This window comes from Myodes glareolus, chromosome 26, assembly GCF_982192425.1.
Source record: "Myodes glareolus chromosome 26, mMyoGla1.1, whole genome shotgun sequence".
In the NCBI taxonomy this organism is placed as follows: domain Eukaryota; kingdom Metazoa; phylum Chordata; class Mammalia; order Rodentia; family Cricetidae; genus Myodes; species Myodes glareolus.
In genome coordinates this window covers 13,812,296-13,829,524 of record NC_142051.1, presented here as the reverse complement: position 1 = coordinate 13,829,524, position 17,229 = coordinate 13,812,296, and the positions used below count along the sequence as shown (strand labels likewise).

The 17,229-nt window shown below is 35.4% G+C and overlaps 1 protein-coding gene across 1 annotated transcript; it reads left to right on the top strand.

Annotated features, from left to right (window-relative positions):
- Positions 1 to 5,722: 5,722 nt before the first annotated feature.
- On the top strand, positions 5,723 to 15,357 carry LOC125389796 (olfactory receptor 6C1). The gene is made up of 2 exons (XM_048418471.3): positions 5,723 to 5,733; positions 14,418 to 15,357. Exon 2 carries the CDS (start codon positions 14,419 to 14,421, stop codon positions 15,355 to 15,357), a length of 939 nt encoding a protein of 312 aa, XP_048274428.3. The 5' UTR covers positions 5,723 to 5,733; position 14,418.
- Positions 15,358 to 17,229: the final 1,872 nt, after the last annotated feature.

The window sequence follows — 17,229 nt, the reverse complement described above, 5'->3', positions numbered from 1 at the left end:
TTGTTGTTGTTCTTACATTTTGGTATCATGTCTTTCAAATCATCATTAAGAATAGTGTAATTAGGGCTACAAAAATGACTCTCTGTTTAAGAGTACTGGCTCTTCTTCCAAAAGACCTGGGTTTGAATCCCAACACCCTTATGACATCACAACTGTATGTAACTCCATTACCAGGAGGTCCAATATCTTGTTCTCATCTTTATGGGCTCTGCACACATGTAGTATACAGACACACACGCAGACAAAGCACCCCTACACAGAAAATAAAAATCAAAGAAAAATTTAAATGAAGAGGAACAGCAAGTGGCAATTGAGATTCACAGTGTTGGTCCACCAGGAGACAACTCTCTCATGGGTCAATCCCCTTCATGCAAGGGCACAGGGCTGTAGACCCCAGAATGTCTTTCAGTTCTGCTATGCCTTTTCATGCTTGCTAATTCAATACTCCTCTGGTATCTAGCATGGTGTGAGTGGTTGTGGGGAGATCACCATTGCCTGTAATACAGTGTGTTTACCTCTTGGAAACATCTTGTTCTACTGGGCATTTTTACCTGTGGATTGTCAAGACGACGAACCCTTCCTAAGCTGCACCATCTAAATGTATAATGATAATAATAATAATGATAGTTTACACAGAGCTTTGGTGAATAAAACTAAATATAGAGATATGTTTCACAGCCAGAGCCTGTGAGTTTCCCCTAATGAGCTGCCCAGATTGTAGCTCAAACTAATGATTGAGAAAAAGCAATTAAATCCCAGTAGCCCAGCTAGTTTAAATTCTTTAACCTTAATGTTGGGCTATGTGTTCACAGGTTTCAGAGTGCACCACAGCTTAAAAAAAATCTTTGAAAATAATGAAGTTAGACAAAGATGTTTTTGCTAAATAATTCTGAGATGAAAACACCAAGAAGATTATTTAAATTTTTAGAAAAGCACAAAGTTAAATGTGGAACTTTTACGGTCAGAAAACAAGAATGAAGCGGAATTATCATTAGGTAATGCACCTGTTTTGCTAGGATTTGTTGATGACACAAGGTGATGATTCATTCCTAATTCATTATTCCCATTTCTGCCCTTAATCTTCTGATATAAAAAACTACTAATGAGTAGGTATGTGCCCTAATGATTTAAAGTAGAGCTGATTGATCATTTTGCATATGCAAAAGTTTTCATTTGTAATTTCTTTAAGATTCCTTATCAGATTATCTTTCAAAATAAATAATAAAGTAATTGACCCTTTCTTTGTAAATGCAAACTGTAGCCAACTAGTAAAAGACCTGACTGAGAAGAATATCTTGTTTGTCCACACAGTTAATCTATAACATACTGCTTGGGTATGATTGGATGTGGGTTCTTGGAATAATTTGTTTTCACTTGTAGTACACAAAATGTTTAATCATGTAAGGGATATGGAAAACATGCTGGTTTTGCTGTTGTTTTGTATCCATTGTAATCATTCACTTGAACAATAGGATGTAACTACATTATAATTCCTATGTTGCCTGAAAACTTTGTTGGGATATATAAGCTGTAGAAAAAAAGTTATTCAGTAGAAAAAAACAGAGAGAAAGTACATGAGAAGAAAAGAGAGTAAAGAAGGAAGCCACCAAGAGAGTGTGTGCATGTGTTCTCCCTTGCCCCCTCAGATAGAAAAGTCTTAGCTTATGCTGACTCTGTGGATTCCTTTCAAGGCCCTGTGCTGCTGGAGGTTGGCCTCCCAGGTAGCAGTAAAAGACCTTCATGTAAATTGACCTTTATGTTTTCTTACAACACTTTTAAAATATTAGGTATTATATTTATATATCCCATTTACAGTTGACTTTTGCTTGTGATATAAATCAAATGTATATTAACTTATTTCTGTGTGACAATTCACCTTTCCCAATGCCATCTGTTGAAAAGTCTATCTTTTGCACATTTCATATCCTTGGTATGCATGTTGAATATATATCCTTGGTATGTATGTTGAATATTTGCTGTCAGTGAATATCTGTATAATTCTGGGTTCCATGATTCATTACAGCGGCTTACATACCTAATTTTGTTCTAGTACAGTAGTATTTTACCTTTTATAACTTGGTGTTCAAAGAACATTTTCTCTATTTAGAGGTAACAAAAATATAACTCCTCCTTAGAGGACACCTATGACTAACCAGAATCTGACTTAGGGAACTGAGAGTGTATTGGACTTGCTTGTAGAGGAAGAACCTACTACTATGGTTCTGCTAAATGAACACAGTATTAAATTTACTGCTGATGACATCATAATAACCATAAATTAGTAAATCGGTAAATTCTCAACAGAGGAACTTCTTTCTGCAACAGATAGTGAAGAACACAGAGTCCCATAACTAGTCAAGGTGCAGATAATAGGAGATTGCTGGATGTTTATCCTTGAACAGAAAATCTGTATCACATACCATCCTTCCAAGGCTCAGAGATCATTGTGGAAGACAGGGAGGAAAGACTGTAAGAGCCAGAGCATTGGATGAGTGCAAGGGAATTATTTCTGTAAACCACATAACAGGTGTACATTGAGACACAGCAATTGAGATAGCATCAGGATCAGGAGAGACAAAAGTCAGCATGGAGAGGTGATGTGGGCATGAATTACAACCTCTAGCAATGAGCTACTTATAATTGTTATCTCTTGTGAGCACTATTTTGCTTTAATGGTATGACTCATAGTTTATTGGTCACTCTAAGGTGAAGGCCATACAAACAAGCAAAGCACAAACTGTATTTGATGTGTTCAAGAATAAAAAAGAACACACTAATCATGTGTGCATGTGAGTGAATGTGTGAGTATGTGTGTGTGTGTGTGTGTGTGTGTAAGGAATAGATGAATCTGAAATGAATAAAGAAAAGTGGTGAATATGATCAAAATACATTGCATAATAAGAGCTAATAAGAATGAGAAATAAATTAAATCACTCTATAGCTCCCAGGTGTTTCCATAGCAGCAATGATAATTTAATGGCACGGTACCTGCACATTTGAAACATAATGGCTGAGAAAAGGAGGAAGAGTTTAAGTACAAGCTGACCTAGGGCTGCTGTTTCTGGGATAAACCGCGCATTGCATTCCAAACACTGAATCACCCCACACTAACAATGTAGGAGCTGCATGCCAACAGTGATGTCAGTGGTTAAATAGTGCAGAAAACTTGAGTGTGCTTGTTCTGCATGCAGCTATGTTTAATACTTTTGCCTGTTTTTATTTTTGCTATTCTTCCTCATCTGATGTAAGAACATCCTTTATCTAATGCTAGAAGGAACTATAAAGAATAATACAACACAGTTCAGTGATGTGGTATTCCCCTCTGTATGCTGTGAATACCACTGGTTAATAAAGAAACTGTCTTGGCCTGTGATAGGACAAAAAAATAGAGTTAGGCAGGGAAAACTAAGCTGAATGCTGTGAGGAAGAAGGTGGAGTCAGAAAGAAGCCATGGAGCCACTGTCAGAGACAGACACACTGAAACCTTGCTGGTAGACCATAAGAGTTGTGGTAAAACATAAAATAATGGAGATAGGTTAGTTCTAGATGTAAGAGATATCTAGCAATATGCTTAAGTAATTGGCCAAACAGTGATTCAATTAATTCAGTTTCTGTGTGGTTATTTTGGGAGTCTGGGTAGCTGGGAAATGAACAAGAGGCTTCCTTACAACAAATTGGTACTCGAATGTGGTAAACTATATCCACATAAAACCTGAGAAAACTTGAAAAGGAATTCTAGCACCAAAAAACAAAGTTGACCTGGGACTCTTGTCTATTTCCAATCTCCAGGAGGATAAGTACATGATTTTCATCAGGTTTACCTTTTTATTTAGCTTCTCTAGGATCACGAATAATAGGCTCAAAGACCTTTAATTATGGTTAGAATTCACTTATGAGTGAATACATACCATATTCCTCTTTTTGGGTCTGGTTTACCTCACTCGGTAAAGCGTTTTCTATGTCCATCCATTTGCATGCAAAATTCAAGATGTCATTGTTTTTTATCGCTGAGTAAAACTCTAATGTATATATGTTCCACACCTTTTTTAACCATTTTTCTATTGAGGGGCACCTAGGTTGTTTCCAGGTTCTGGCTATTACAAATGGTGCTGCTATGAACACAGCTGAACAAATGCTTTTGTAGTATGTTAGGGCATCTCTTGGGTATATTCCCAAGAGTGGAATTGCTGGATCCTGAAGGAGGTTGACTCCCAGTTTCCTGAGAAACCGCCACACTGATTTCCACAGTGGCTGCACAAGTTTGCATTCCCACCAACAATGGATGAGTGTTCCCCTCATTCCACATCCTCTCCAGCATAGGCTATCATTGGTGTTTTTGAGTTTGGCTATTCTGACAGGTGTAGGATGGTATCTCAAAGTTGTTTTGATTTGCATTTCCCTGATCGCTAAGGAGGTTGAGCATGACCTTAAGTGTCTTTTGGCCATTCAAAGTTCATCTGTTGTGAATTCTCTGTTCAGTTCAGTACCCCATTTTTTAATTGGGTTAATAAGAGTTTTACTGTCTAGTTTCTTGAGTTCTTTGTATATTTTGGAGATTAGACCTTTGTCTGATGAGGGGTTTGTGAAGATCTTCTCCCAGTCAGAAGGTAGCCTTTTTGTCTTACTGACAGTGTCCTTTGCTTTACAGAAGCTTCTCAGTTTCAATAGGTCCCATTTATTCATTGATTCTCTTAGCCATTGACAATGACACTGGGACTTGTTTCCTCTGCATATACTGGAGTTTGGATATCCAGTTTGTTTGGATACTCAGCTTCCTGGACCTGGAGGGAGGGGGGGAGGAACTTGAACTTCCCACAGGGCAGGAAACCCTGACTGCTCTTAGGCATGGAGAGGGAGGAGGAGAGGGAGTGGGGGGGAGTGGGAGGGTGTTGGGAGGATGGTCGGAAATGGAAACTTTTATAATTTAATAACATTACTTTCTCATAAAAAAACAAAGTTTAGCTGCATTTCTCTTTTTAAATTGGCTCTGCTTGCTGGTGCCATGGTGTAGCTCCTTTAAGAGTGGTGTTCTTGATTCAGCTGTAGCAAAAAAAAAGTTTTGAAATGGCAGTTTTCTGGGCCATGCTGCCAGCATGAGCTCTGATGAGGTCTGGCTATGAAGCATTTAAATGGGGTTTGTTAGCAATGTGCTACGATTTGCTTAATGGTAACATATAGTGGTTATTTGCCAAAAATGCGGCAATGTACATGGCCCTCTGAGGCAACAAATAGCTCTGCCATGCTCGACTGGGCAAGTCAAGCAGGCAGTGCCATATTACCCTTATCAATGATGCTCTTTAGTTTTTTTAAGAAGTGCTTAGCATTTTAAGAAACTGTTCTGGTCAGAAAAGGATTACACATATACAATAAAAACAAATCCAGATATAAAAGACCTCTAAATGAGTCAGAGTATTAGATAAATGCATGTAATCTTGGAAGAAAGAAGAAAATGAATATAGAGAGTTATAAAAGGAAGTAAATGTTTTTTCAAAAAAATATATAAGACAAAGTCTTTAAAGAGACAGAGTACAGACAGTTATAGATTAAAGGAGAAAGAAATATAAGCCACATAAAGAAGAGACTTTGGGTTATGTATATTATTGTGTTTTCTTTGAATTATTTGACTATGAAGGAACTAAGTACAGAGAGATATTTTCTTGTACAGGCTGCTAAGCTAAACTAGCTTATATATTCTAAAGGTATCATGACTTCAAAATTGGAGTCTAAGACTATGTTGCTTTGGAAAAGAGGTTCTTCTTTTGTTTCCAGAAATAATGAGAACCTGTGATATCTTTCCAGACTAATGTGGTTTGATGGACTTAGACTCCCTGAAAAGGCACCTTGAACCTCTCAAAAAATTACTTCACCCTACAAAAATCAAGAAGCAGTTTGAAGAGAATTATGTCCAAATTCCCAAATATTGTTTATAAATGTTCCTTTACATTTAAAGGGAGATATGCTTTATAGATGAATACTTTGCATTGGTATGGTTCTTGCTTTATTGATACAAATTTAAGGTAAATTTTGTTATATGTATAGTCCTACTCTTGATTAAGGTATTGTGTTTGTGCAGCTCATTTAAAAATGTAATGCATAATTAAGAAATATAGGTTAATAGATAATCATCTATAATAGTCAAGCTTGTAGTCATGTTAGTCAGATTTTCTAGATGTACAAATATATATTTCAGATGGATAGGTATTCATCAAACCTTTCCAAGACTACAGAATATGGCATTTAAAATGTTTTAAGAACATAGGACTTTCAATGACAATGAGGCACATCTGCTCTTGGCACCAATCTACTTCAAGAGGATGACAGGCTGCAAAGAGACACCTTATGCAGTTAGTTAGCCATTTGAGCAAGAAACTGCTCTTGCCTGAACTGCTTGATGGTATGCTTGATGAACTGGACACGCAGGACCCACAGGAAAATGACTGCTGAACTTGCCTAAAGGTGAGATGGTCCTTCAGGGTTTCTGCTTTATAAAAGAGTCTGCTAGACATTCTTCAGGACACAGAAAAAAGTTACTGACAAACTGCCAATATAGGCTGAACTGTCTTTGAAATTTCCTGCTTCATGGAAAAGTCTGCCAGATACTATAGGCCTGTAGGTTGAAGATGGATGCCCCTACGGTACAGAAGACTTTGGGTGACTGTCCAGGCAATGAGATGTCTTTGTCAAGTCTAGATTTTTGGAAGTTGCTTACAATGCACTTCCTGCTAACTTAGATAATATTCTATCCTTCTGAAGCTTTTGATGGAGTTGAAGAATTGATAGTTATAATGAAAGTTTTTCTTAGTTATGATAAAAGATAAGGTAGCTATTACAATTGAAATTATTGCTTGATAACTGTTTTATGTAATTTTGCTATGTTAAAGTTAAAACCTTCCTTTTTATTTAAACAGAAAAGGGGACCATGAACACCAAAGAAGACTCCAGGGGCCGAATGAATTTTGGAGGAGGTCCCGTCCAGAAAATGAACCATTCTTTCTCTTGTCCATTTTGTCTTTGCTCAGAACCAGGGCAGTCAGCGTGTTTGTGGCTGAGTCTGCATCAACTCCAGGCTGCTGCACGACTTGACAAAGACAGCTTCCCTACCCCCGGCTCTTTCCACTGTGCACTCGTAGCTCCATTCTTCCATCTTTCTACCTCTCCACTGAAAATTCATTTGCCATGGTGGCATTGGACACTGCAGTGTGCCACAGGTGTATTTTTGGTTTTTGCAGGAACAGTTTTATATTCAAATATTCATTGCAATGACTAGTTGTTCTGGTTCAATGCTTCTGGTTTCTGAAGCACCATAAATACTGGAGCAGTAGCAAGACTTGTCTCAGTTGTCCTGTGGTGCCCAGAGTCAGGGTGGTGTTGCAGCTAGGCAGGGAGTCTTGGGGCAGGTTTTGTGACTGTCACTCACACAGACACACCAATCCTCGATGTCTGCCACCTGAGCCTTGCCGGCTCAATCTTTGTGCTTGTACCCTGTGAGCAGTACTGCTGCTCCATACTTATCCTCTCCCAGCATGGCAAGCAGCTTGGGCACAGCCACAGTAACTTCATGCTGGGTGCCTGCTGGCAGGTCTAGGCAGACCTAGGACAGGCCCTATTCAGTGATGACATGTTTCCATGGGCTCTCCAAGCTGCTGCACAGGCCCCTGTCCTCAGTGCTGTCTGCCCTGTGACTCACCCTGGCACTGGTGTTTCCATAGAGCTTCTGGTATCACTTTTGTTTTTTTCTCAGCCATATGGAATTTCTACCTTCATTTTTTTATGCAATTTGTACTTTTTAAATGGTTACAAGTAACAGATTCCCATGTATTTATCATACTCTCTTCGTTTTGATTAACTCCATTGATGTCTCTCACGTCTCCCACTGTTTCATTTCCTTTTCTATTAAAACCTTTCAATTTCCGTTGCTCTCAAAGATCAATATTTAGGTACCCACCATTACTATGATTTAGTTTGGAAATCTTTTTAAAATACATGATTTTTTTAAAAAAATTAATTAAAATTATAAAGTATGCTTCACTGTTGAAGTGCATGTGCCAGCATAACTTAGTGGTCAAGAGGATTTGTGGCTCTTTCAGAGGACCTGAGTTCAATTCCCAGCACCCACATAGTAGCTCACAACCATCTGTTCCAACTCCAGTTCCAGGGGAACCAATACCTTCTTCTGACTTCCTTGCACATGTGGTACATATTTGTATGTATGTATATATATATTTATATATATATATGCAGGTAGAATATTCATATATATATAAAATAAAATAATCTATTAAAAACTTAAAAAAATATAAGATATGCTAAATAATATCAACTATTCTATAAAGGACTTATAAAATTTTGGAATATGCATGTTCATAACTTCATGAAAAATCAGTATTACTATCTATTCTTTATGAGTAATCAATGCTCAATGACCAGGGATAGATAATATGATAACGTAATTTTAAAAGCAAGAAAGCAAGAGAGAGAAAGAAGGCTTGGAGTTGGGGGACTGGATCTGAGAAGAGTCTGGGGAGTGGAAATTATGATCAGACTATATTATATAAAATGTATTTTCAGTTAAAAAAATGAAAACAAAACAAGTAAAAGGTTGTGAACGATAGTCTTCCCCAAGGAAGAGCACAACAATTGCTTATCCAATTCCAAATGGACATTTCTGAAAACATACAAACAAGTAGCATTATACATACATACATACTGAAGAGGTTGTACTTATGTATTTAGGAATATATAAATGCATATTTTCATACACATATATACATATGTATATCAACAATTAATGAAGAAATAGACCATAAATTTGAAAGAGAGCAAGAGGGCTAGGTTTGAAAGATGAAAGGGGCTAGGGAAAATGATATAATTTTATTTTAATCTCAAAAAACAAAAAATAATTAAATAAAAATCAAATAAAACAAACAATCAAAAACCCCTATCATGTTCTATTTTAATGCTTTGGATAGCATTTGCTAAATTCTTATACAATATTATCGGACCTTAAAAAATCGTACATTGGTGTGACAGTATAGTCAGGGCCTCCTCAAGGAAAATAGTGTTAATATTATACTTGACTCATAAATTATAGCATTAATTTATTAGCACTGAGCAATTGGGTAAACATAGAAAAATGGTATGAAGTATACACTGTATTAATGTAATAAAAATTCACAAAGGGTAGGCAGATTTCATGCTACATGAGGAATCAGCATGACTTTCTTCTTTATTAGTTACCTCACTGAAAACTGCACCCCAAGCATCTTTGCCCAGTTTTGTTACTAATGTTACAATGCTTGATATTCCCTTGTGCTTTGTGTACATTCCTCTGCTGGCAATTTTGAGTTGGTCCCTTGAGTCAATTGCAGAGTGAATGGGTAAAACTTTAGTTCCATGTAACATAAAATATATTAACACACCAGGATTATTTTAAAACATCTCCTGGAACTGTTTCTATTTTCACCTGAGGAGGGGATAGTTGACGATGCTTCCACTATTCCAGCAGTTCTGAGAAGCTGTGAAAATCACAGGTAACCTGGAAATAAAAAATAAATAATAAATAAACAGTGCAAATCTCTCAGAATCAAATATCAACACAGAGCTCAACTTTATCAAGCATAAGTTTCATATTTCATAGACTTTTTAGTGTTATTTTGATTCCTTAATTGTAGGTGATCTATTAATATTTGAAATTTTTGAATTGTATAAATTAATAGAAATTGCCAAATCTGAACCCTAATGCTTCATTTGAGAATAAGAATAAAAGTTCTAGAAATAAGTTAGAATAATATAATGAGATAAAATATACAAGCTTCTAATCACTGAAGTGAATAATGCTTTTAATAAACCGTTACTACTAATAATATACTGTCAAAATTAAGAATTTATTTTAACTGAAAAGAAAAATGAGTAAGACAGTATTTCCCAGAGCCTAGTTATTATTTTTGGAACATAATTATTTATAAAATCTCAATTTTCAAAAGCATTCTTGAAATTTCAACTCTATTCTAAACAGCGGAATTTTATTTTAAAGAAATTACCTCATTAAAAGTTATAAATGAATTAAGTGGTCCACTTGAATTAAAATAATAATAATCTCTTTTAAGAAAAAGACACATGATGTTAACTAACTTCATAAAATCTTAAATCAGAAACCAATAGTGTTTTATGATGTTATCTTAAAATTAATTTATTTCATTTTTCCTCTGTGTTTTCATGGTATATTCCTCGGTAATGAACTAAAAGTGTGAGGTTGGGTACTTCATTCAAATTCTCTAGTTGGAAAAATATTTAAATGAAGTGTACCTATGAAAATGCATAATCTATTGATATATAACTGAATAAGCCTGCATGAAGTATTATTGCTTTTCTAACATTTCTGTGAAATTTAACCTTTCCAGTCTCTTTTGCTTTTCTACCAACATTATTATTAATGGATCAGAGTTTCTTTCTTCGTTTTCAAAAACACATAAATAAGAGTGCTATTATTTTTGAAGTTATTGTGACTTGAGAGTTTCTATTTCCTTTGGTGTTCTCACATGTATATGAATTTTAATACTGAAAATTGATCCTGTCCATTATTATTGAAAGTAATTGACGTATTCAATTTATATTTCCCTGGAAAGTATGACAAAATTAACTATGAAAATAGTAAAACGAGAATTTAGTAAAAATAAGTCTAGTCACTCAGTGAGTTCTCCTTAGGAGTTGGCTAAATCCACATGAAGAAAATTCCTCAAAAGAATCCTTGTGGCATGATCTAGACCCTACAGGGAGAATACCAACATAAGAATTTTTTTGTTTATTTACATAGGTACTAAAGTCTTTTGTGCATATTTTGATCATATTCTTTTTATTCCCCCAATCATCCTAGGTCCTCTCTATATCCCTATCCATTAAAATTCATGTAGAGAGTATTTTTTATACAATATGAAATTTGAAACTGAGCTGGATACTACTGACACCCTTACCTATCTTTTATTCACCAAAATGTTAAACAACTCTTCAAATTTTGAATGTATAGAAAATGAAGACAATGTGATCAATCAAATATGTTTGAATATGTCTCCAGTATTTTTTCTAATGACTTATATTTAATGAGGTTCAATTGAGGAAATAAAATTAATAAATATAGTGAAAGTTGAGAAAAACTGTTCTTTCAAAGTTACTGAGTTACTGTATCTTGGAGGAAAATGATCATCTAGAGCATCATGAAATATTACTAACAATATCCAAACACACAAATCAAAACTAAGTTACAATTAGTCAGTCTTCCAAATGTGTCTCTCAAAAGAGCATCCTTTAAGCTTTCCACTCTACTATATCCTTCAACACAGCTTTCTCCCCAAAAGTATTATGTAAATTGCTCATACTTTGTCTAGTTTATTTAACCGGGTCATTGTTGTCATTTATTTAATTTTAGAGACTTGGGAAGGTCACAATTTGAGGATATGCTCAAAAAGAAACCCCTAAGATGAATTATAATCATGATGCTGTACAAATACTATCATTGTTAGTTTTTATTTTGAATTGTTCAAGGAATTCACCTCAGATTCTTTAGAAGGTAAGTAAGAAGGAAAGTGAATGAAGTGGGTAGAAGAAAATGAGATGTTAAACCTGGGCTAGAAAGAAGACTCAGCAGTTTAGAGCACTTGAAGCTCTTCCAGTGCCCAAGAATTCAATTCCCAGCAATCACACAGCACCTCACATTCATCTCTAATGGGATCTAATACCTTCTCTGACATGCAGGCATATATGCAAACAGAACACTCAAATACATACATGCATACATTCAAACATACATACATACATCTTTAAAAAAATAAATAATTTAATAATAATCTTTATAAATGAATAATTTAACCAATTTAACATTTTGAATTTAAAGAGATGAATTAAATGTTTGGAAATAATCTTTATTCTCAAGTAAAATACATCATTAAAACATTTTAATAGTCTATGAATTTTTAAAATTAGTATCACACTACTTTACTGAAAACTAAATACAAACCATTGAGTTTTTATAACTGTTTTTTACATACAAATATATTAAAACAGGCCAAGAGCTGGATATTTGATAACCTAATTAAACCAAGTCATGCTAGGCTTTCCTTTAGCCTGGTTCTCTGGCTTTTGAAGACTGGTACAGAAATGTTGATGGGGGAAGGAGATTGGCATTTAGAGAAACCTACTAAAACATTTTTTACAGTATTTCCCATATTCCTTCAGAGCTTTAACCCATGAAGTGAAAATGAATAATTACATTGCTAACCATAAAATGTTAAAAACAAAGTACATATAAGAAGAAAATTAGATACTACTTTAAAAGAGAATAAAATACAATACATCAATGGATTTTTTTATTTCCAAAATACTACTAATCTAAGAATATGTATTTACTTATTTTTAATCCTAAGTACATTTATTCATCAACAATGATACATTTCAGGATTATAACATACAGTGGCAAGAGTGAGTTTCATAGTGTTTTCAAATGTCAGCATGTTACTCTTATAGTTTTAGGAACAGTAAATCAATAAATAAACCAGAAATTTCAGTGTTATGTTTTTTTAAAATATACTTCTAGCACTCTTCACACTCTGTGATTTAAATAATTAAAATTTATGTGTAAAGACTAAAACACACTGTTTAGTAGGACTCACAAAAATTCCAGAATACAGGGAATCAAACAATAAAAACCATTATGTAAAAATCAACTTTTCCAGTGTTATAATAGCCCTCATAGACTTACACATGAGCAGTGCCCAATTAAGGATTTATTTCATATTTAAAATATGCTATACCACAAGAGTTCTTTAAAAAAGACTTACATGAAGTATGCTTTATATATGGAGTCACTTGTGATTATTTTATCTTTAGTGTCATTTTAAATAGAGTCCTAAGTACATGGCTGCAGGAACTTCAGCTAGAGATTACAATCAGATCTTGACTATTTGATGAATAAGCTACAGGTTTAATAAATGAAATATTATTTTAATGAAAATTAGACTGAGATCCACTAAAATAATGATACTGAAGTAAAGTAAGTCAAATTCACAGTCTATTTAAATATATGTGTGCATTAGAGATTCCAATATATATATATATTTCATTTAAAAATTTTTCAACACAGAGAATTTAGAACTTGTGCTTACACATATTTCATAAAGTAAATAATTGAGAAAACTCACCTTGTGATGCAATGATAAAAATCTAAGTAATACACAGGCTGCACAGTATAGCATGAAGAAGAGAATGATGCGAACAAGTGATAAAATAAGTCGATATTAACTGGGTAAAACCTTCCTTTAAGCTAAAATTGCACTGAGCACAAAACGTATTAAAATAGCTTTGATAATAACCTTGTCCTTTTGTTAATGTACCAAGTAATGTGGGAGTTGATGAAAAATGGCAGCATAGTCTAGGTGGAAGTATGTTCACTGGTACAAAGAAATACAAAAATTTATGTATGTGAACAGAAAATATTGCTTCCAAAGCCAAAGAAATAAAGATAGGACAGAAAAAAGGTTGAATTGGGTGTCATTGCAATATTCTACACAGTCACAATCATTAAGGTGTGTATATAATTTTGAAATGTTTCAAATATATCAGCACTTTTAACTTAAAGTTGTCTGTTGAAGAAACTGAATATTTATAAGAAGATGAAATGTAGCAATGAGGGTTAACTGTGTTTCAGACTAGTAAGTGGTTAAGATTCAATACTAGGTATCCTTAGCCTTTCCTGGATGGATATCAGCTGCAGGATCATCCCATGTTCTACAAATGGTAAAAACCTCATTCTGATATCACTGATTGGATATATGCCTTAGAACAAGGACATTGGATTACATAATGAATTTAGAGATCTTATTTTGGGAACCTCCATTCTGTTCTCACATTAGTTGTACTAAGACAGCATCACTACTAAAACATACTTTTCTCTCCACATCCTCAACAGAATATTTTTCATAATTTCTATTTTCACTGAGAAGAGAGTCTATTGTATCACAGTTGGATACAAAACTGTTTTTCAAACTACCTTGAAGTGTAGTTGTTCTCTAATCAAAGAAAAGTAATTAAAGAATCATTAGTATTGAATGGTTTAAAATATTTTTTGTTTTTTGTCTTTTGTTTTTCAAGACATGGTTTTTCTGTAGCTTTGGAGCCTGTCCTGAAACTAGCTTTTGTAGACCTGGTTGGCTTCAAATTCATGAAGATCTGCCTGCCTCCACCTCCTGAGTGCTGGGATTAAAGACATGCAACACCACTGCCTGGCTCTTAAATTGCTCTTAAAGGTGGAAACAGCATACTACTTTAACAATAAGAAAGCCCCTAGTTGTGATGTGTACTAATCCTCAATTCTTACTTTTTTCTGGTTTTGCCTTTATATTTGGTGGAAGAAAAAGAAGTATCTGCAGAATGAGAAACCATACAGAAACCACAGAGTTTATTCTTCTGGGGTTATCAGATGATCCTAAGATCCAGGTTGTGATCTTCATCTTTCTCTTCATCACCTACACACTGAGCATCACAGGGAACTTGACCATCATCACACTCACCCTGCTGGATTCCCAGCTCCAGACACCCATGTATTTCTTCCTCAGAAATTTCTCTATATTGGAAGTGTCCTTCACAACTGTCACTATACCCAAGTTCTTAGGCACCATAATCTCAGGGGATAAAACCATTTCTTTCAACAACTGCATGGCTCAGTTATTTTTTTTCATCCTTTTGGGAGTCACTGAATTTTACCTTCTGGCTGCCATGTCCTATGATCGCTACGTTGCCATCTGCAAGCCCCTGCATTACCTGACCATCATGAGTCACAAAGTCTGCACAATGCTTGTCTTTGTCTGCTGGCTGGTCTCTTTCTTAATCATCTTTCCTTTACTCCTGTTTGTCATACAACTTGATTACTGTGGGTCCAATATCATTGATCACTATACTTGTGATTATTTCCCTCTGCTACAACTATCCTGTTCAGATACAAAATTCCTGGAGAAGATGGGATTTTCCTGTGCTGTCTTTACCCTAATGGTCACTTTGACACTAATATTTCTGTCCTACACATATATCATCAGAACCATTGTGAAGATTCCTTCTGCTAGTCAGAGGACCAAGGCCTTTTCCACATGTTCTTCCCACATGATTGTCATCTCCATCTCTTATGGAAGCTGCATTTTTATGTACATTAAGCCCTCGGCATCAGATAGAGCATCTTTGACCAAGGGAGTTGCCATGTTAAATACCTCAGTAGCCCCCATGCTAAACCCCTTCATTTATAGCCTGAGGAATCAGCAAGTCAAGCAAGCCTTTATGAACATGGCAAAGAAAATGGTATTTTTCACAAGTACATGAAATGATGTGGCCTGTGAGGGGCACATTGAAGGCCAATATAAATAATAAAATAAAAGATGTCAGTGGCCTATTTATATCAATATGACCCTCAGAGAGAGGGGAGGGGGGAGGGAAGGAAAGAAAGAAAGAAAGAAAGAGAGAGAGAGAGGAAGAAAGAAAGAAAGAGAAAAAAGAAGGAAGGAAGAAAGAAAGAGAAAAAAGAAGGAAGGAAGAATAAAAGAAAGAAAAGGAAGGGAGAGAGGGAGCAAGGACAGATAATTTTGGGATTTTTCTCTCTATGCTGTGATTAATAAAGCAACTACTTTGAACCTACAGCAAGGCAGAACTTAGCTGGGTGGAGACAACTAAACTGAATGCTGGGAGAAGGAAGGCGGTGTCAGAGAGAAGCCATAAAACCACCAGAGACAGATTCTGGACAGAACTTTACTCAGTAAGCCGCAGCCATGTGGAGATACATAGACTAATAGAAATGGGTTAGTGTAGGAGATGATTTTGCCAGAAATACACTTACGCTAATGGCCAAGCAATATTGCAAATAATATGGTTTCTGTATGATTATCTCGGGAGTCTGGACAGCTGGGAAACGAACAAGCGGCCTTTCTTACAGCAGGAGGGAGAGGGAGGGAAGGACGAAGATGAGTCTTGCTGCTGGCGGCTCAAGGGCAGCACTGCTGTGGTAAAGTGGCCCTAATACACCCTTAGTAACCAAGAATATGCACCATCAAAATACCCACAGGCTAATGTGATACAGCAATTTCTCGGTTGAGATTCCTTCTTCCCAATATTGACTTGATAAAAACTAACCAGTGCAGGGTATTTATTAGGTTGCTTTGCTTTGGTTTTTGGTGTTTGATACAGTGTCTCTCTACCTAACCCTGCTCGTCCTGGAACTGGCTATATAAACCAGGCTGGTCTCAAACTCACTGCCTCTGCCTCCCAAATGCAGGGATTAAAGGCCTGAGCCATAATACCTGACTGTTTTTGAGACAAGTTCTCATAGAGCTCAGGTTTACCTGGAACTTGCTACATACCTGAGATTACAGGTATATGTCATGATGTCAAACAATGTATTTAAAGATGTCATATTTTTCCAACATATTTTCATTGGTTATTTGGGAATTTCACATAATACACCTGGATTACCACTTCCAAGTCCATCTAGGTCTTTCTTGCCTGAAGTCTGTGTTGATATCCCTGGCTTATGTTCATGGTCTATACTACTACCAAGACCATGCTGTGGTCCATGGCACGTGCTGTTGCTAGAGGCTATGTGGATGTCTCTGGTCTTTGCTGTTTCCAGAAACCATGTGGAAGTCCATGATGTGTATTTAAGGATTTCAAAAGTAGTTTTATAAATATGGAAAATACCTTTTTAAAGAGTTTCATAAATTTTGAACATAAGAATTCTGATAGTGTCTTTGTAAGTATTGAGGAAAAAATATACTCATCATAATATTTTTACATTTTTAACTATTTTCTATAAAATAGCTAACAACTATAGTGCTATTATTGGCTGCATGAAACGTACAATGCTGAAGAAATTTCTCTGATCTAGTGAAAATTATAGAATGAATCAAGAGGGAAAAGCCAGCCTATATGGATGACAGGTTTTCACTGAGGATCCCTTTAGTTTTCCACAGCTGCTTAGGAACTGAAAAACCAGATCTCAACTACCACCTGACTTATCAAGATCCCAGATAGAAGACAAGAGAACAGAAAAATATTACAAATGAAGCCAAAGATACAAATAAAATTCTCTTTTTAAAGCTGCAATGAAATTCAGAAACTCATGAATGTATAATCATAACACTATGAAATTTTCAAGAATAAATGTTTTATAAAGTAAGCACTTATCTACCTCTTGCAGGAATG